The 20,361-nt window shown below is 41.5% G+C and overlaps 1 protein-coding gene across 2 annotated transcripts in view; it reads left to right on the top strand.

Moving 5' to 3' along the window:
* The window catches only part of LOC117819461 (protein mono-ADP-ribosyltransferase PARP14-like), a 34,852-nt gene that overhangs the window by 11,024 nt on the left and 3,467 nt on the right, over nucleotides 1-20,361 (top strand). For both annotated transcript variants that reach the window (XM_034692851.1, XM_034692858.1), the window contains exons 5-15: nucleotides 5,944-6,168; nucleotides 6,273-8,515; nucleotides 8,669-8,899; nucleotides 9,152-9,373; nucleotides 9,654-9,738; nucleotides 9,917-10,063; nucleotides 10,258-10,320; nucleotides 16,410-16,586; nucleotides 17,225-17,458; nucleotides 17,567-18,169; nucleotides 18,508-18,644. In XM_034692851.1, coding sequence (XP_034548742.1) covers nucleotides 5,944-6,168; nucleotides 6,273-8,515; nucleotides 8,669-8,899; nucleotides 9,152-9,373; nucleotides 9,654-9,738; nucleotides 9,917-10,063; nucleotides 10,258-10,320; nucleotides 16,410-16,586; nucleotides 17,225-17,458; nucleotides 17,567-18,169; nucleotides 18,508-18,644 — 4,367 coding nt within the window. The remainder of the gene's footprint in view (nucleotides 1-5,943; nucleotides 6,169-6,272; nucleotides 8,516-8,668; nucleotides 8,900-9,151; nucleotides 9,374-9,653; nucleotides 9,739-9,916; nucleotides 10,064-10,257; nucleotides 10,321-16,409; nucleotides 16,587-17,224; nucleotides 17,459-17,566; nucleotides 18,170-18,507; nucleotides 18,645-20,361) is intronic.

Raw genomic sequence — 20,361 nt, 5'->3', positions numbered from 1 at the left:
AAGTTGCTCTCGGATCGCCCTCCGCTCTCTCGGGTACTGCATATATCCTCAGGTTCTCTCTCCTTGAGCACCCCTCTTGGTCTGTTAGCTTCATCTGTAGCTGCTCGTGTAGCTTTAGCATTTCTCTAAGATAAGATAAGATACTCCTTAATGACCTCCTCCGTGTTTTGTACCTTTTCCTCATTCTCTACAATCCTCGCCTCAGCTTCGTCCAATCTTAAGTTAGTTTTTGTAATTCGACTTTAATGACTGCTAGCTGTTTTGTGTTGTCTTGCCTGAAATCCCGTATTTCACGATTAGATCAGAGTCAGGTTCACGGGTTCTTCCTCTCCGTCCATTCCGTCACTCTTGTTGCTAGCTTGAGGAGGGCTAGCCCGACACTGCTGTTGCTGCAGTACACTGGTTTTCTGGATATTTTGGGCAGGTTTTTTACTCTTATATTTAGATGCTTTCCTCACCCGTTTCTTAGTAAAGCTTAAGATGCAAAAATACCTCTAAATTGTTGACTTTGGGGCTAAGTTATTTCGCTGTTGTCGAGAGAGCTTTTTTTATGCTGTCATCCCCTCGGTGACCCTGAATTGGGTTTTAAATGAGTTATTGGCCATTGATGGTAGCTGTTTCATCAAGTCCTTGCTAATCCTTCCTGCTAAAAGTTTCTTGAAAGATGGTGTCTCTTTCTTGGAAACAAAATGAGTTGTTTGTTGTTTATGTTATTATCTTTTCTTTTCTTTTTTGAACAATATATTTATTGATTTTTTACAATTAAGACAGAGTAATGAACAGAAAGGCAAACTAAACTAGTTTTGTACATCTGAAAAGGACAGAAATAAATAACTAAATAGATAACGCATAGCAAAAAACAAGTAAAATTCAGAAGTAATTTGCACATACAACAATGAAATAATAACCATGAGAAGGGAAAATAGATGAAAATACATTAAGAAAGTACAAACAGACAGACAAACAAATAGTTAAGAAGTGTCTTAACTGTAAGTATTTAAAGAAGTGTTTTTTTGGTAGGCAGAACATTTTACACAACTGTTCAAAAGACATAAGAGTGTTTTTCTCAAAGAGATTTCCAAATGGATTATTAGAGCCATTCTTTAGAGAATGGTACGACTGAATGTAAGGGATGCCAGCTAGAGGCACACCCGGTGTATGGCACTGTTCTAATTGTTTCCATGCAGGAGCATTAACTAACTGTGTTTGCCAAAGCCAAATTTCCCTTAATTGGCAGCCCAATAGTATAGTTGGAAGTCTGGGCGCTTTAGCCCTCCACATTAGGGGGTACTGTAAAGGGTTCTGATTTTAATCCTAGGAACCTTTTTTCTCCAGATAACGAAGATAACAACCTTTGCAAATTCTTGAAGAAGCTTTTGGGTACGGATATTGGAAGGGTTTGAAATAAGTAGAGAAATGTAGATAAGATACTCATCTTAATACAATTAACACGCCCAATCAAAGATATTGGCAGTTCCACCATCTATCTTAGTCCTTCTCAACCTTTTTAAGTCGGACCTCATAATTAAGTGAAAAGATTTTATCTAATTGATTATGAATTTCTAAACCTATATATGATATGGATTTAGAGTTCCATCAAAAAGGAATATTGATCCATGGGATCATCTTATTGACCTTATTGCAATGGCTTAGGGTTCAATAACCAGTGCAAAAAGTAGGGGGGAGAGGGGACAGCCCTGTCTGGTACCACGCAACGGGGAAAGGTGGTGAAATGTCAGTATTTGTTTGTATCCTGGCAGTAGGGTTAAGACGCAACAGGTGGATCATTTTTAGTATATTTGGGCGAAATTCATTCTGTGAAAACTATAAATAGAAAGTGCCATTCTACACGGTCAAAGGCCTTCTCAGCATCTAATGAGATGGCCATAACTGGGTCTTCCATAGACTTTGCACAGTGAACTACATTAAGAAATCTCCTTACATTATCTATTAAAGAGGGATTCTTTTTTTTTTTTTTTTTTTTTTTTTTTTTTTCTTTTTTCTTTTTTTTTTCTCTGTTTTTTTCTTCTTCTTGTCTGCATATATATTTCTGGTTTGTGTCATGTTTGTCACAAACTGTCAAATATTCATGCACTTTATTCTTGCAGCAAAAGAAAAGAAAGAAAACCTTTTTCTTCTGTTAAAGAGGGATTCTGTATAAATCCAGTCTGATCATCTTTGATAAGACATGGGATTACTTTTTCAAGTCGAGAGGCAATGATTTTTGTGAAAATGTTGTATTCAGATGACAAAAGAGAAATTGGTCGGAATGATTCACACAGTTTAGGGTCTTTCCCTGGTTTTGGTAGAACTATAATACGCGCTTCTTCTAGGGTTTTGGATAAACCATTGCTCCTAATTAAGTCATTAAACATATCTAAAAGAGGTTCTATAAGTCGATTTGAAAATGTTTTTAAAAAGTCAATTGAAAATCCATCAGGCCCTGGAGTTTTTCCTGAGGGTAATCGTGCCAGAGCATCTAACACCTTTTGTTTGGTTATCTCACTTTCAAGATCATGCTTCACAGTGTCTAATAATTCTGGGATATCTAGGTTGTCTACGAATTCACATGCTTCTTGTGCCTTCTCACCTTGTGAGGAGTAAAGATCAGTATTGAAATCTAAGAATACATGATTTATAAGGAGTGGGTTACGGATCATCTCGTCCCCGACGCGTGACTTACTGACAGGGATGCATCTTGTGGCATCTTCCCTCCTTATTTGCCATGCTAAAAATTGCCCTGCTTTGTCACCCTGATCATAATATCGCATTTTTAACTTAGCCATTGCGTTCTCCACCTCTCGCGTGGTTAGAATATTGTACTCTGCCTGTTTTGTAATCAGCTTGTCTCAGATAGTCTGTGATTGTGAGCAGGTATGTTGATGTTCAGGAGCTTTAAAGTCAGACTCAGTAAGTTTAATTTTAATTTTAATTGTTTCTTTTTCTAGGAAGAATAGCTAATAATGCTACCTCTGATACTAGCTTGGAGGGCAAACAATTGATGGAGAGGCAGTCCCTTTGTTAATCTTAAGAAACCAATCCAATTGCTCACTAATTAATTTGGTAAAGTCAGAGTCATTAGCTAGATGGCAAGGGAACCTCCAATGTTTGGAGTTTGTGTGCAAATCCTGAAAGGCGATTTGGAGCAAGAGGGGGGCATGATCTGAGTCATCAGTGCGTGAGTCCTAGCTAAATATCCGCAGGATAAGATGAGATGGATTTTCGCGGCATGGCTAAAAAAAGGTGTTGATTCTGGAATAACTGTTATGCACATGTGAGTAGAAGCTATATTCACGTTGAAGTCTATGTCCCTCCTGCCATACAGTGCTCAGCATAAAAGAGTACACCCCATCTGTAAATTAAGATTTTAATCAATTTCTAAATTAACAAAAGAACAATTTCAAAAATGTTGACAAAACTGAGTTTCATAGAACATTTGTTTAACTCATATCATGAAAGTAAAGTTAATAATATAACATTTTCAGTTTTACTCAAAATAATTGTAGCAAAAATTAATCCACCCCACACCGAAAACTGCTATATCGAGTATTTTGTATGACCTCCATGATTTTTAAGGACAGCACCAAGTCTTCTAGGCATGGAATGGACAAGTTGCCGAGTATTGTTTCATCAATCTTTTTCCATTCTTGGAGGATGACCTCTTTTAGTGCCTTGATGCCTGATGGAGAGTGATGCTCAACTTGTCTCTTCAGAATTCCCCACAAGTGTTCGATTGGGTTCAGATTAGGAGACACACTTGGCCACAGAACCACGTTCACCCTGTTCTTCAGAAATTCAGCTGTGGTCTTAGATGCGTGCTTGGGATCATTGTCATGTTGGAAAAGTGCATGACGACCAAGGGCACGGAGTGATGGCAGCATCTTCTCCTTCAGTATAGAGCAGTACATTTGTGTTTCATGATTCCATCAATGAAGTGAAGCTCCCCAACACCAGCAGCACTCATGCAGCCCCACATGAGGACACTGCCATCTCCATGTTTTACTGTTGGCAGTATGCATTTTTCCTTATACTCCTCACCTTTGTGATGCCAGACAGTTTTGAAGCCATCAGTTCCAAAAACATTAATTTTGGTCTCATCACTCCATAGTACAGTGTCCCAGTCGTCTTCACCTTTTTCAGCGTGGGCCCTGGCAAATGCTAGGCGGGCTTTTTTGTGCATGGGCCTTAGAAGAAGCTTCCTTCGTGGGCGACACTCATGCAGGCCATTCCTCTGCAGTGTATGTCGTATCGTGTCTCGGGAAATGGTCACTCCAGTTTGACTTTCTACCTCTTTAGCCAACTGCAGTGAACTTGCATGGTGGTTTTCTTCAACCCCTCTCATCAGAAGATGCTCCTGTCAGGGTGTTAACTTCCTTGGACGGCCTGGACGGCTCTGAGGGATTGTTGCAATTCCATCCTTTTTAAATTTCTGGATCACTTTTGCTCCAGTATTCTGACTGATGAGTAAAGCTTTGCTAATCTTCTTGTAGCCTTCACCTTTCTTGTGTAAAGAAATTATTTTCTTTCTCAGGTCTTGTGAAAGTTCTCTTCCATGTGGAGCCATTACTGACAGCATGAAATGGGAGAGGGTTTTCTTTGTTAAGTATTGCCCTTTTATAGTCAGGTATCTGCTGATGAATGGTTAGACTCACCTGTGGTTGAATTCTTGTCAAATAGAATTGCGTAGCCAAAAATTAAGCTTTGCTCCTAAGACTTTCATTGGGGTGTACTCATTTTTGCAACATGGTCTTGGATGAATTTGTTAGAACAATTACTTTTTTCTGTGTGCAAATCAACAAATCTTGTTTGCAATCAATAGCCCACATGTGTGGAAGTATTTAATAGTATTGTATCCACAAAAAAAAAATACTGATCCTGAAAGGAAACTAAAGGTTTTGTATCAAATCTGTTAGGGGTGTACTCATTTATGCTGAGCACTGTATATCAAGTAAGTTCAAGTCTGTAAGTTATTTTTTGAGTAGTTTAGCAGCTGAGGTCAAAGGTTTGGGGGTGGAAGGGGATCTGTCCTTGATTGGATCTAATACAAGGTTAAAGTCACCACCGATTATAAGCTCAGAAGCGGTGCAAGATATATGCAGAAAGAGGTCCATTTAGAAGTTTGGTGGTCTCGGTTTGGTCCATAGATGTTAAGCATAGTGATCATTTGTTCTCCGATATGTCCCCTAACCGAAATATATCTGCCCCTCTCCCCTTCTCAACTTATTCTGCCTCATCAGGTCAGAGGGGACAGGCCCCGAGGTCGAGCGAGAGGGGCAGTCAGTAGAGTCAGGGGAAGCAGAGGCAGGAGACGGGGACGAGGAGTGCAGGCTGGGGAAATGTACGCGCAGGAGGCGGGCAGAACGGCAGGACGGGATTTGAATGGTTTAAAATTTTGGCACCTGAAAAAACGGTGATTGGTTGGTGTTTTCCCAGGTTTACTCCGGCTGTAGATAGCAGCTTTTCTTCACTCTTTTTTAAGAACACATTATGTATTGATTGCCATCAGGACATAAAGATAATTTTAACCAGTATAACAAAAAGTGTATCTAAATCTGATTACCAACCCCAGCTTTAACTGACAAACATGAACAACTCCAAACTGAAACATTTCAAAGCTGCCAGAGAGTCTAAGGGGGGAGCATTTTGAATTACCATCCATTTTAGCCTCGAGTGGCTCAGTGCTAGCAGTCGACAGGGCAGGTGACTTTTGCCTCTATCTTCCTTAGTGACAGCGTCGATTGTTTTAGGAGGCATTTCGAGTGATGCTGTGACAAGTTGTTAGCAGGTGTTATCAAAGTAAGTGCCCAAGCAAGAAGAGAAGGAGTTAAAAATATTTTGTTGGGAGCTGATTTCACTGCGACCTCAATGCCGCCATCTTGGATTCCCTATGTAATTATCTTTGAAATGTAACTCCCTAACTTACTATTTATTTCTGTCTCCCAGAAAACAGTTACTTTGTGACAAGTTGCCCTCATAACAAACGCTTCACAAAGATGGGACTTGCAGCTCGGCCTCTTGAAGTCACAAAGCAGGCCTTAGTGGACGACGTGAAATGTTGCAGTGAAGCGGTCCTCAGTCTGTACTTTAACAGGGAAGGAGAGGATGTTGAAAATGTCGAGTTTAAAGAAGTGGAACAGTCTGCCATCATTACGTTCAAAGACCAAAAAGGTAGAGCATTGATATTATATAATGGTAATCACCATATACTACCACCATTGAATTAAATCTACATTATATGATTAAATATTTGTTGTTAACTTCTTTGCCCATAGCTGCTCAGAAAGTCTTGAAGAAGAAGACGCATCATATCAGACAGAAAGAGATCAAAGTTTATCCCTTTTACAAGTCATTGGGAATAGCTCTCTATGGCACAGACACACCTTCAATCAAACTCCCTGCTGCTATCTCTGAACCCATTGACGAGGCTCTCTGGAGATATCTGAGTGACCATCAGTCAGAAGTAGAGACTATTCGAAATCAGCTGAAAGACCACTTCTGCGAGCTCAGTCTCAACCAATCCACTATATGCTTGAGTCCTGTCCCTTCACTACTGCAAGAAAAGGATGCCAAAACCATCTTCAAAGAGTGGAGGGATACTGTAAAGTCAGCCATTGCACAAGCTCTGTTAAAATTCAGATCCCTGAAGCTTCAGCCCGAGCCAACGAAATGGGAAGAGTCTGTGACGAATATCAAACAGACGCTACTGAACGAGGATGTAGCTGTCGTTCCTGATGAAGCCAGTGGTGTCTTAACAGTAGTTGGCCTCGTGGCTGACATTAACAGACTAGAGCAAACTCTGAATGAAGTCATCAACAGGATCATCCAATGGGCTCAGAGGGAGACATTAAGTGTAACCCAAAAGATCAAAGTGGCCCCGTCCATATTCCACATCCTGTGTCAAGATGGTCTTCAGGACAAACTGCTTCGTGCGCACCCAAAACTGAAAATGTCATACAAGAAAGAGAGCGCAGAGTTTATTGTAACTGGCTTCAATGATGAGATTTTGACTGCAAGTAAAGTTATATGTGAAGGAACAGTTGCGTTAAAACGACAACATTTAGAGGTAGACAAATTTGTCCTTGACTTTTTAAAGCATGATGAACCTGAGAAACTTACGTATGCTCTCCTCACATCCAACGAGATGAATGCATCATTTGAGATCGCTGCAAAAAAGGTCCACCTGCTAGCTGTTTCTGACAGAGATCTAACTGAGGCTGAGGACCATCTGAGAAAGCTGCTGGTGTCTAAATACATTGATGTTGAGGACAGTAATGTCCTGAAGAAGCAAGAGTGGAAGGACCTGGTCAGTAAATCGGAGAATACAAGGAACAAGCCACTGAGAACAATTCAAATCTGTGCTGATGGTCAAAGAGTTGTGGTGTCTGGCCACAGTGACGGAGTCGAACAAGTTAGCAGTGAACTTGAAAAGTTCCTAACGCAGAATGCAGAAGTTGAGGAAACTGTTAGTGTCAAGCCCAATGAAAAAGTTCAGTACATTAAAAAAGTTGGGACATCTTGGTTGGGCAAAGTGGGCGACAGAGTGGTGCTAAGCTACAAAAAGGAGGCCATCTGTGTGAGTGGTTGCAGAGTCCATGTCACAGAATGCAAGACCTTGCTTAAAAACTATGTATCTTCCTTGGTCTTTGAACATTTCAAAGTCTCCACGCCTGGAATGAAAACCTTCTTTCAGGAAAAAGAAGCGAAGTATCTGACCTCCATCTGGAATGAAACCAGCTGCCTTGCCCAACTAGCTGATGAGACCAGTGATGGACAGGATGACCTCAGACAATATCCAAAGCCTGTGTATCAGCTTCAGACACTTGATGGAATGGAGATAACTGTTTGCAAGGCAAATATGTGCAGCTACCCAGTTGATGCAGTAGTTAATGCTTCTAACCAGAATTTGACACTCATTGGAGGTCTTGCAGGAGCACTTCTTGTGGCTGCTGGCCCTCAGTTGCAGCATGAATGTGACAAACTGATCAAATTAAAAGGACAACTCAAACCAGGGGATAGCGTCATAACAGGAGCAGGTGGGCAGCTGTCCTGCAAAAAAGTAATCCATGCAGTGGGACCTGTGTATGACTCAGCCAACCTCCCAAGGGTCCTGGCACAGTTGAAAAAAAGTTTCAAAGCAAGTTTAGAGCTCGCAGAAAAGAGCGGCTGCATCTCTGTGGCTCTGCCTGCCATCAGCAAAAACCAAGGCTTTCCTCTCAACACATGTGCGGACACTATCATCAAAGCAGTGAAAGAATACTGTGATGAAAAATATGGCGACAACACCCTGAAGAAAATCCATTTGGTCAACAGTGATGACAGTGCGGTTGGAGCTATGGAGTTAGCTGTCAAAAAGGTGTTTGGAAGCAGCGGTGTCATTCAGTCTCCAAAAGCTCCCTCTACCACTTCACCTGTGCCACTGAAACCACTGCCACTGGACCCAAATTGCATTGGCCAAGTGCAGACCAAAGAGGGCTTGCACATCACACTTATGAAAGGAAATATTGAGAATGCCGCGGTAATTACATTTTACTCAGTACAGAGAATGTGTTTATTGGAAAACCAATCCTAGAGATGGACCAAATTCATAACAGTCCTTAGGGATTGATTGATTTTATTCCCACTGAGCACTGATACGACCATGTTACTGATAACATTTATTCATTTTCAGACGGAGGTGATTGTGAATACCGTGTCCACAGACCTTGATCTAAGTAAGGGTGCAGTTTCAAACTCAATCTTCAGAATGGCTGGGCAAACTCTTCAGCAGCTGGTACAGGCAGAAAATCAGAGTGCAGAAGTCGGTGAGGTCATTGTTACAGCAGGCTGCAACCTGAAGAGTAAACTCGTCTATCATGCAGTTGCACCTCAATGGAACAAAGGCACAGACACATCTGAGACGGTAAAGGCTTACAAAATGTTGAATTATTGCTCTTATAGGAGCCTGACAGTCCACAAATGCCATCAGGTCTTTATTGCAGATCTACATTTATTTTTATTTACAATAATCCGGCTAGCAAAACACACCACATTTGGAGTTAAGCTATTGTCTGTTATTTCTAAGGTTGAAGTAAAATCGTTGTTGCAGGGGCTAGTGTATGGCATCAATCATTTTACACTTGGCCATTAAAAACATTTTTGCTTATTCTTCCAGACCTTGAAGGACATTTTCAGTGACTGCTTGGACAGAGCAGAGGACAGCGGTCTTGCCTCCATATCCCTTCCCGCTCTCGGCTCTGGAAACCTTGGCTTCCCAAAAGACCTCGTAGCGTCACTGTTGTTGAAAGAAATCGTAGAGTTCAGCAGTAAGAGAAAACCTCAGCACCTGAAGAAGGTCGTGATCATCCTTTACCCAGCAGACACAAACACTATCCAGGTAACAAAAGAAAAATGAGCTTTATATTTTGTTCATGATCAGAATGTATCACTAAAATGTAACAGTATTAAAAACTTAAATTCTATTTAGGAAAAAAATAAAATGAATTCCTGAATTTTAAAAATAGTTAGTCACATGTCAGTGTGTTAATATCCAATCAAAATACAGTAGTGCTGTAGAACTACCACACTTCTAGAATCAATGAAGTCCGTGTTGCTTCAGCTTAACTGTGATGTTGAGAATGTTTTGGTATCTGATGTCTCTGCGACTCTGTCTCCAGGCTTTTACTGATGAATTCAAGAAGCAGTTCCCCAGTGCCTCAGTCACTGTCACTGCAGTGCCAACAAGTTCCCCACAAAGTTCAGGTGGATGCATTTGAATCATCAAGTGTAATGTCATGCTGTTCTCAAAGCACTGATATTGAGCAACAGAATTGTTCATATTTATATATTTTATTTGTGAAATGATTTTAAATGAACAAGAACAAAAAACTTTAAGGAGTTATTTGCACTGCTGTGAAGTCTTTCTGTCTACTGCCTCCAGGTCCTTTCTCCAAAGTTGTCTCAGGTTCAGGAATACATGAGACCAAAATGGGGAGTGTTGCTGTGCAGGTGGTCACAGGAGACATAACAAAGGAGACCAGTGACATTATCGTCAACTCCAGTAACAACAGTTTCTCTCTGAAAACAGGTAGATCCCAGAACCGCCATGTGACAAAAGCGATCATAATATGAAGTTACATGAAGTGGATAGTAATATGTAACCCCACTAAAATCATACTTGCCATTATTAACTTAAAGTTGAGTCCTATTGATGTAATAACAGCCCAGATTAATTATATTTAATCATTTACATTTATTTTATATTTTGTGTCTTCTCTTCAGGAGTATCAAAGGCTATCATGGAAGCAGCTGGGCAGGCTGTTGAAGCAGAATGCAACACTCTTGGTAAGGAGGCATTAACACCCAGAGTTGATTCTAAGCAAAGTATCATCATTTTATTTCTCGGCACTGATGCCACTTCAGGGTCAATTGTTAAGCTGAACTCAAGACTGTCATGTAACCTCAACGCACACGCACACCCATGCGCCAAGGACTGCACCCGTGCCTCTATCTATAATGTCATAAATGCGCAACACAAACGTGAGATCGCGGGTTTGATACCTGCTCTTTCCTGACGTATACTATCATGTACGTCACATAAACCTGAGATCGCGGGTTCGATTCCCACCCCTTCCTGACTTATCTTCATGTAAGGTCTTCATGTAGAACACTAAACAGACCAAAGACATGATTAATGTGAGGATAATTATTATTAATAAATATAGTCTGAGTTGAATTAAAGCTCTAATTTGTAGACATTAAAAGTTTCAGAATATTTCTGTGAAGGTGTAATTTAACTTATCATGGAGAAAGGAGGAATGATGAATAATTAAAAAACAGATGATTTAAAACAGTTTTACTCAGTTAAAAACAACCACAATGATAATATAACAGGCATACAACAATATTATTAATAATACTTATATATACACACTTTTACACTGTTTAATGCTAAGCAAAAGGCAACAAAGTAATAATAATAATACACAACAAGCAACAATGTAAAAATAACATTACTAATACACAACAACATTGATAATAATAATAGCAATATTTACAATACTATTAATAATATATGAATTATAATAATATAACACAAAAGGCCTATTAATCAAAACAACTAAAAACTATTTACAGGAACAGAAAAAAAAAGACATCATATTACAATACTGCCCAGTAATAATGATAAGTCTCTTTAACTCTTTAACTTTCTGTAATACTTTTGGAAACAAACATTTTTTAAAGCATATTTGGCTGCAGGAGATTCACTCTTACTGTTAGAAAGTAATTCAGCCACAACCATGCTGCAATTTAGGACATCACAATTCTATTTAAATACAGTTTAAAAACCCTGCTGAGACAACACAATGTTTATGTGCAGTTATTCACAGTGAAACTGACACATAGTTAGGACCGTCAACTTCTTTACCGTCAAACAAATTTTTCTTGATCTGAAATCTGAGTTGTGTCTAATTTACTAAGAGGCTGGAGGGTCGTTTTGGCTCTTTTTCTTTTTCCCGTAACCTCGCTTCTCCAGCTCAGTCCTCCATTCTTGGTACGACTGTCTCAGACTCTTGACAGTACCAATTCCCGAAATACTGCAGGTGCGAGGGTGGCTTCCTTTCTTTTGTGCACTTTCTGCAAAGGACCACATCTGTCTTCTTTACGTTCTTCCTCGTGACCGTCCCAGTGAGATCCTGCGCTTGCTTTCTCTTAAGATACTGTTGTGTCGTGTAAGGTACATCTTGACTTGGTGGTGGGGGTGGTGACAAGACTGAAGGTGTTTGGAGGTTTAAAAACATAATCTGCGATGTTCCAGGCACAGACGGAAGTATAAAGGGGAGGGGGACAGGTGGAGCTGGTGTAATGAGAGGGAGGGTCAGTCCTTGGAAGATGGTTTGGGGTTGCAATCTCCCCTTAAACTTTGCCTCCCCAGCAGTGTTTGGGGGAAGGACAAACAGGTGTGGCTCAGCCAAAGTGCCAGAGTGCAGGGCTGGCACTTTTTGCATGGGGACAGGAAGTTTGTCAGGCCCAGCCATGGGTGCATTTGAAGCAGAGATGCCCTGCTTCAAAATGTCCTGCTCCTGCGACCTGCAACGCTTGCTGTACCTGGGGAAACACAAAAACAATATTCAAAATATGGTGATTATTTGCTATCTGATCTGATCATAACTATGATGCAGCAGCATGACAACTGTGTCCTGTATTACAGCTTTTTGAAAATGACTATTTCATTCAGATCTACATTCCATTTGCTGAGCGAGCCATCATTATGAAAACTGATTGCTGCTGCTCCAAATATTTAAAGTGTGTAAATGAGGCATGCACATTTACTCACCATTGTGTGACTGTGGCAGCATTTACTTCAGGGAGCTGAATTGTGGTTTCACTCATCACCCTGGAATTGGTGATTATGCACTCCCTGATGTTTTTGTAAGAACGAGCCACCATTGTGAATCGTGACCCCTCACTCCTTCACAGCGCACAGCACTCTGGTAAATTCCACAGAGTCTCGTGAAGACTGCCTCCACCACTCTGTTGCAGTCCGGCCACTGTGCGGGACTATGAGCTCCGATGAAACACCTGAAAATAACAACAGTATACATTTAATTAATATAAGATGGTCTTCAATGTGATCCTTACCCTCTTTGTATTTTTACTGTTCAGCGCATTCTCTTCTTGCTTATGTTTTACTATGTGTTGAGAGATACATTTTTATCAATCATGCATAATTTAGTCCTCTGGACTTTTTTCATTCAACACACTTTTTGGTGCTCTCCACACCTGGTGCCACAATCTTTTTTGTGGCTCTGAATCGTCCTTTTTGTAAGGAGATTTGGTGACGGGCTTGATAGACTGTTTTCTTTTTGTCATATTCCCCTAATGCCTGCCACAGGGTAATGACCTGGGCACACTCGTCTCCACTCAGAGCCAGGCGGTGGTCTTTGAGGCCAAGCAAAAAATCTGCAAGGTCCTGAACTGCTCCATACCCCTGGATATTGTAAGGTCCAACAGAATCCTAAAAAGAAAATGTGTTTTAGAACTTATGGTTGCAGGAATAAATGCAGTAAAACATTTCAGAGCACTGCCAACATAAACCAGATTTTGTTGTAACTTTACATTTAAAAGAGACTGATTCTTACGTCATGTGAAGTGGAGTCGACTGGTGCTGAAGACACTGTTACCTGGTCCACTGGGGAGACATGAAAAAGGTAAATATTTAGCTTACATTTTTTCATTCTGTAGAGTAAGTGTGTCAACAACTACAGAAATAAAATAAATTCCATGGTAAGACTCACAGTCATCTGGCATCACTGAGGGCATCACTGGCATCAACTGAGCCGGGACAGAAGTGCTCTCAGGAGATGGCCATGGTGCTGGAGGAATCACAGACACTGATTGGACAGAGCTGGTTGCTGGAGTTGGAGTAGGTGTCATCACTGGCACTGCTGAAGCTGATGCTTGTGAGGCGGAAGCAGGTGTTCGCTCTGTTTCAAAGGTGGGCACAGTGATGTCTTGAAACTCCTCAGCTTCAGCACAGTCTTCCTCCACCTCCAGAACCACATCAGCAGTCTCTGATTCCTTGATGGCCAACTTGTAGTCCTGGAGAACCTTCCCGGTTTGTTGGTAGAGGTATTCTACCCCAATAAGCTCTTCTTTAATACATAAAAAAATGACCACAATTAGATAGCACATGAGAACATAATATAATAAGTCAGTGGTGAAAAATAACTCGTAAACCTATAAAAAAAACCAACATCATGACGTACCAGTGTATTTTGTTGGTCCGACGTAGGGGACGATCTTTTTCCCCAGAACCTCCTCTGCAAGAACATTCGCAGCATGTCGGAGCAGGTGGCTGTAGGAATGCGGCTGCGGCTGCCCATCAGTGGTTGCTGCAACAGCCCGGTCCTCATTCCACCTTGCAAGGCCATCCAACAGATAGGCTTGGAAGAAGGTGTCACTTGCAAGCGTGCCTTCAAAACAAATTCAAAAATGTAAAGAAAAAAACACAAAGACATAAAGCAACAACAAAGTCACTTCGGGAGAATTCATGCGTTTACCTGGGATGAATCTGTTCAGATGCAGGTGAAAAGACTCCAGCGACGTGGACCCTCTGGCACAGCGGTAAGTTGGCAGACGGTGCCCACCCTTCACCAGGGTTCCTGTCTGCGTGTACAGCTGTATACCTGGAGGATCCTGGATGCATGCAACATGCTTCCTCTGGGACTTCCAGATCTCCTGCATCCTAGCTGAGTTGATAAGAGGCACTCCCAGTGTGTCCTGACCAGCAGCTCCGTCAAAGGCCTGGATGTGGTTTTCAATCAGAACCTGAGTCTCCCTCGTCCCACGTGTTGCTCTTCTGCAATGTAGGGCTAGCTCGCTTCGGCTGATGCGACGCATCACATCGGCCTCCGATGGTCTCCTTCGGTCAGCTTCCATCTCTGCCTGCTTTGCCAGCTTCAGGGCCTTGAGGTCATCCTCGTCCCACATAAAAATACAGTGGCTGAGGCGACTCATGAAGGTTGCATACAGCTGATGGGAATCTGTTGTGCAACCCACAGCTATCCTCCGCATGAAGTGCCAGATGTCAAGCCAGATGAACATCTGCTCCCACTCTTCAAACTGCCTCCTCAGAAGAGTGTTGCCACAGCAGTCCCGGTCGACATACAGCACCTCAGGAGGTGCCACCCCAGCCACTCTGTATCTCTTAACGAGACCCTCGATCATTGGCCCGAGACCAAAACCCTCACTGGCAGTCAGGACGGAAAAGACCACCTGCCTGTACTCATTTCTGACGTTGGTTGCCCAGGTACAAGTACCGTAGCTAGATCCCGCAAGCTTCCGGGCTACCTTTTTGGTGGAATCCATTTTCAAAATTCAACCATATTGTGAGGTGATGGACGCCTTTATCTCCTCGAGCCTTTGCAGGACATCCTGAGCATATACCTGCATCAGCCATCTGTGTTTGGGGACAACAGGCATCGGAGGTGCTTCTTCAAATGTCAGAGGCAGGATCAGCCCTGATTTCACAGTGCTGGCCATCCCCTTGCAGTCTGTGAGGTATTGCACAGTTTTCTGCAACCACAACTCAGCGTGACGCTCTCTCAGTTTCCGCTGGACCTCGCTGCTGCTGTTTCCTAGCCCTCTCTGACGCATCAAGGTCGCCACCTCCATGTCGCAAGCCAGTTTTGAAGTCAATATGCATGGAAATTGCACTCTATGACCAATGTCCAGGAGTGAGCTCAGAAGCTGCAGCATACTCAATGGTGTGAGAGAGTTGGGTTGCAGGAGCAGGCTGAGTGGTGGTAGTGTGCTGGGTGGAGGCAGGTGGTTGGGGAGTTTTAGAGGCATATTGCTCTTCTTTCATGGCAATTGCAATATTGACAGAGGGAAAGAGCTCCATGTACTCTCGAAAACACATTTTACTGTGGGCATGGTCTTGTGTATCCTTACTTCCTCCCGTGGTGTCTCTCCTCATAGCTGCCACCAGGTAAGCAGCATACCCTAGGGCATTTTCGGCAACCCACCGCAAAGTTTGCCCACGAAACACACCGAACTGAATTTGAAAGAAACCCAGCAGGTGCTTTCTGTTCGCTGGATCGCCTTTGCTCTTAATTAATCCTTTTTTTTGCATTAGTAAGAACCAGCTCTGGAGACATGGGTTTAACCCATGGCTTTCCTTTATTGACAGCCTTGACATTTGTTGCTTCCAAAGAGTCAGTCAAGTTTAGACTGCCATCAGCGCGTCTCCTGAAGCGTGGTTCCATCTAAATTTGAAAATTTAGGGACTCAATGTTGGAAAGCGCGGAGATAAACTGACTTCGAGTAGCATCGATTGTTGGTGGAAAGTCTAAAAATCAATCGCAGGTAGCTATCTAGTCATTACCTACCAGTGTCATCGGCATTAGGAGACGGCAGGTTTTATCTAGTCGTTACCGCTGTCTAAAAATCAATCGCGATCGGGAAAGTAATTTCAACTGTCATGTTATGCCGGGTTGGTGAACAGACAGGTAGCTACCTAGTCATTAACTGCTGTCACCTTCATTATGAGACGGCAGGTTATTCCTTACATTGTATTTAATTACTTTAGTGGACGATAGCTAGCCAGAGAAAATGTCGACTTACCTCAGAAATGCAGAATAGGAAGATGCCGATTTCCGAAGTGACGTTCTGCCGGATGACGATTGAATTAGAGGCGAGCTGCAATGTCGAGTAGAAGTCTTTACTGATTGGTCAATTCCTGGTAGCAACCGGGGCAAATCTTGGTAGCGATATGGCCGCTGATTGGCCATCGTCTCCAAATCTTGGTATATTTTTGGTAGCAGGGAGCAACGTGATTGGCTGTCACTACCAAGAATAAGCTTGATTTTCATGTGGCAGGGGGGCTTTCAAGGTTCAGAGTCATTAACATCCACTCTCTCTACCCTCAGGTGCCCAGCCCAATACAGGCATGATACTGACTCAGCCTGGCAACATCCAGTGCAAGAAGATCCTCCATTTAGTTGCAGGATCTGACCCAGTTCAAGTCAACACGGTTGTGAAAAATGCACTCCTACTGAGTGCAAAACACATGTACACTTCTGTCTCAATTCCTGCAATTGGCACAGGTGAGATTCAATGACAGTGGGGTTACTGAAATAACTGTAAATGTAGATTTCATCTTGGATCTTCAGAAAATTGAGATTGATTTTTAGATTTTTGATTTGATTTGATTGATTTTTTTTTACTCTCTGGGTACTCTGGCTCACCCCCAGAGTGCTCAATAGATGAATTGGTTATTCTAAAATGCCCTTAGTTGTTAGTGTGTGTGTGAGACTAGTGGTCTGAATCTGTGTGTCAGCCCTGTGAAAGGTTCTTGACCTGTCCAGGGTGTACTCTGCCTCAGCTCAATGACAGCTGTGATTGGTTTCAGCCCTCTGCAGCTCCTAATGGACAAACAAAGCATGGCAGGATTCAGATGACGGAACAAACCTTTAACATACAGAGAGGAGTGTAGAAAAGTCTTGTTGTGAATTAGGGAATTTGAGAATAAATTCCAATGAGATGTTGATCCATTAGTCTTCCTTGAAAGATTATGTAAAAGCTGCCGTGACTGTCATTATGAAAGAGAAATATTTAAGCCATGGCAGGTTGTTAGTGTATTTTCTTCAGCATTTTACTGATTACTTATATCCACTTGATGCTTTTTTGCTCTGTTGAAGGTTTGTATTATCCATGAGTGTAATGTATACTCTACTCATTTCAGGTCAAGGCAATGTAAGCGCAAAGCAGGTTGCAGATGCAATGTTGGACGCAGTGATTGATGTGTTTAGCCTTAACACTCCCACCACCCTGAAGACAATCCGAATAGTTATCTTTCAGCCTCACATGTTAACAGACTTTTTCAGCAGTATGCAAGAAAGAGAAGCAAAAGCAGCTGCAACTCAACCCCCTAAAGACAAAGGATGGTCCTGGGCAGGGATCGGCTCCAAAATCAAGAGTGAGTAAGAGGAGAAGGTCGTTTGGTGTTCATATCCCTCCATCAAAATGTGAAATAGATTCTGAGTGTTCATTTTTAATGAAAGTCTTTGATTTTTTATGCTTTCAGACTTCTTTGGTGGTGAAAAGCCACAGAAAGGGGATTTTGTTATTGAGCCTCTGACAGTGGATCCCCTATGCTTCAACATCTGCAGTGAATCGCAGGCTAGTGTGGACTCAGCCAAGAAGTGGATCAGCGACCTGATCTCCAAAGAGTACACCGACAACACCTTTTCAGACAGCGCCATCCTCAACATCTCTGACGAAGACCATCAACAGCTTATTCACATCCAGAAGACTGCTGGGGTGAGCATAAGGATTGAGAGCAAGAATGGCCAGGCCTCAATAACCATCGAGGGGCTCAGCAAGAACGTGCTCAGAGCCAGCAACATGATCAATGAGATTTTGAGGAACACCAGAGACGAGGAAGACCTGAAGACCAAAGTGAGAGTGATCGAAACAGTGGCAGACTGGCAGTACCGGCAGCCAGGGTTTCAGTTTCAGAGTTTTGATCCAAAGAACAACTTCAAGCTGGAGGAAGCGTTGAACAAGAAGCTACAAAGTGTAAAAGTGACTGTGCAGGGTGAAGATTACACTGTCAAAATGCCAAGGGGACCTGGAACTGATAGTCAAGGACGCATCATGGAAATAAAACGGATTAACAAACTAAAAGGTATCTCTTGTTATATGACTGCTCTGATAAGTGGTTTAATGTTAGCTTTTGTGACTCTGCTTCTGAGTCCTGCATGAGACTCACAATAATACAGGACAGCAAGATTTTATTTTATTTTGAAGTAAAGTAAAATGAATTAAAACCAGTTTGAGTTAGTTAAACCAGAAAGAATATTTATTCATTTTTTTAACTGCTGCATGATTTCTTATAACTTCTCATGTTGATACATGTTATACCATAGTGACAGACAAATATTTCCACTAAATATTCTGTCATTATTGTAATACATATCTGATACCGGGAGGTAATAATATAAAAATGTTATATTATCTTCCTAGATGAAGACATCCCCAATTCCTGGGACCCAATGCCGGACAACCAAACATGTATGGCTGTTACCATCCAGCCGGGGACCGCAGAGCACACTGAAGTCCTCAATCTGTTTCAAGCGTCATGCGAACTTGGTGTTATTCAGGTAGATATTTTGTAATGATAGGTTCATGAACCTATTCTTAAACTGCAGAGTTGTTTTTTCTTATGTTCTTAAATTGATGAATGAAAGTTGAGAGCCACTTGTTTCCAATTCACGTAGAGAAGAGCCCCTCAAATGTCCATACATGGGCATGAGACTGCAGGGCCGTGTGTTCACCCAGAAACCAGACCGAATTAAAAAGAGGAGAAGAAAGAAGTTTGAAACGACCAAATTAACATTTTTAAACAATTGCACACTAAAACTTAAATGTAGGAAGCACTCTCACAGTTCAGATTTATTGTATTACATTAAGTAGCCTGAGTAGTGGATATAAAATGTATACCGTCAACAGATACATTAGGGGATATCACTCATTCATAGAAACAGACACACATCAAAAGAATGAAATAAAATAGATCTCAAATCTGAGTGGAAAATAGATCAAATATTAAATCAAATAAAATCTGGTCAGAATAAAAACAGTTAGACTTGTTTCTGCCCCTGAAGAACGGCTGATTTGTCATTTAATACCAGTATGTAAAGTTCAGTTATTGTTGCTGTTAAAAAGTCCTCTCTTTTTTTCATGTATTTAAAAATTAATCTACATAGGAAATCTTCTGATCAATTAGTGCGATGGAAAAAAAATGGCCTTGCTAACTCATAATTCATTCTTTGACTACAATGTTTTGGTAACTCAGTATTTTGTGTTAAGGTCATTTTAATTGATGTTAAAGGTGACATATTATGCTCTCTTTTTCATCAAAATATATTGGTCTAAGAGGTCCCCAAAATATATCTTTTACACTAGGACCGCCAACATTCCAGTGCCCCCCTATAGCGCCAGCTCCGGTCTGTCAGACCGTTGTGAGAATTTGCATCCTCTGTGACTAGAAGCACATAAAGAATTAATTTTTTATGTAGTTACAATACATTATGAAAGAATAAACAATGTATCATGTACACAAAAAAAAGAACAGAACATGATTGGCTACCTTTTCAATGTGTTATGCCGATATAGAATGACGTGTTTATTTATTTTTTTATTTCCTCATTTTAGCGCATATTTACTGCTGCGCCTCACCTCTTCTGTTGAAATGGAAAATTGATTTAAACCCTATTATGTTATTTCTTGTCTCTATAATATCTATAGTACTTAAATATTGCATAAGAAAACTTTGCATAATAGAAGAGATATACCGAAGTGACGGAAAGGCAGGTTCTTTTTATTTGCGCAGACTGCACTCCTCCTCTCTCGCTCACACTCACAGTCAGGCAGACAGATACACACACACAGACAAATACATACACACATAAAACATAACCACCACAATTGAAATACTAGAACTGCCATTATACGAAAATAACGTGAGAGAATACCAAAAAAGTGAAGATACAAATAAATGTCAACACTAAAGATCAGCACCGCGGAGAGCGCCGCTTCACCTGTAGCACACATTTGGGGCAAAAGCTCTCCACCTGTAAGGTGCACTTCCCACACACAGGTCATGTTTTGATCCAGCATGTCAACCCCGACCTATAATGATGGGAAGTCGCGGAAAAAGAACGTTCCGTTGCGCCATTGTGCTTCTGAAAAAAGCCAGCCCCCATTCCACTGACCAAAAACTCATTTCAATATATATTTTCGTTTTAAAAATAGATTTGGGAACGAAATTTCATGTTTTGGTTTACTTTGACTGAGTTTTGCAGAATTTCTACCTGT

This window comes from Notolabrus celidotus, chromosome 1 (assembly GCF_009762535.1).
Source record: "Notolabrus celidotus isolate fNotCel1 chromosome 1, fNotCel1.pri, whole genome shotgun sequence".
Taxonomy (NCBI): Eukaryota; Metazoa; Chordata; class Actinopteri; order Labriformes; family Labridae; genus Notolabrus; species Notolabrus celidotus.
Note: the sequence above shows the minus strand (reverse complement) of the source record. Positions and strands in the feature narration are given on the sequence as shown.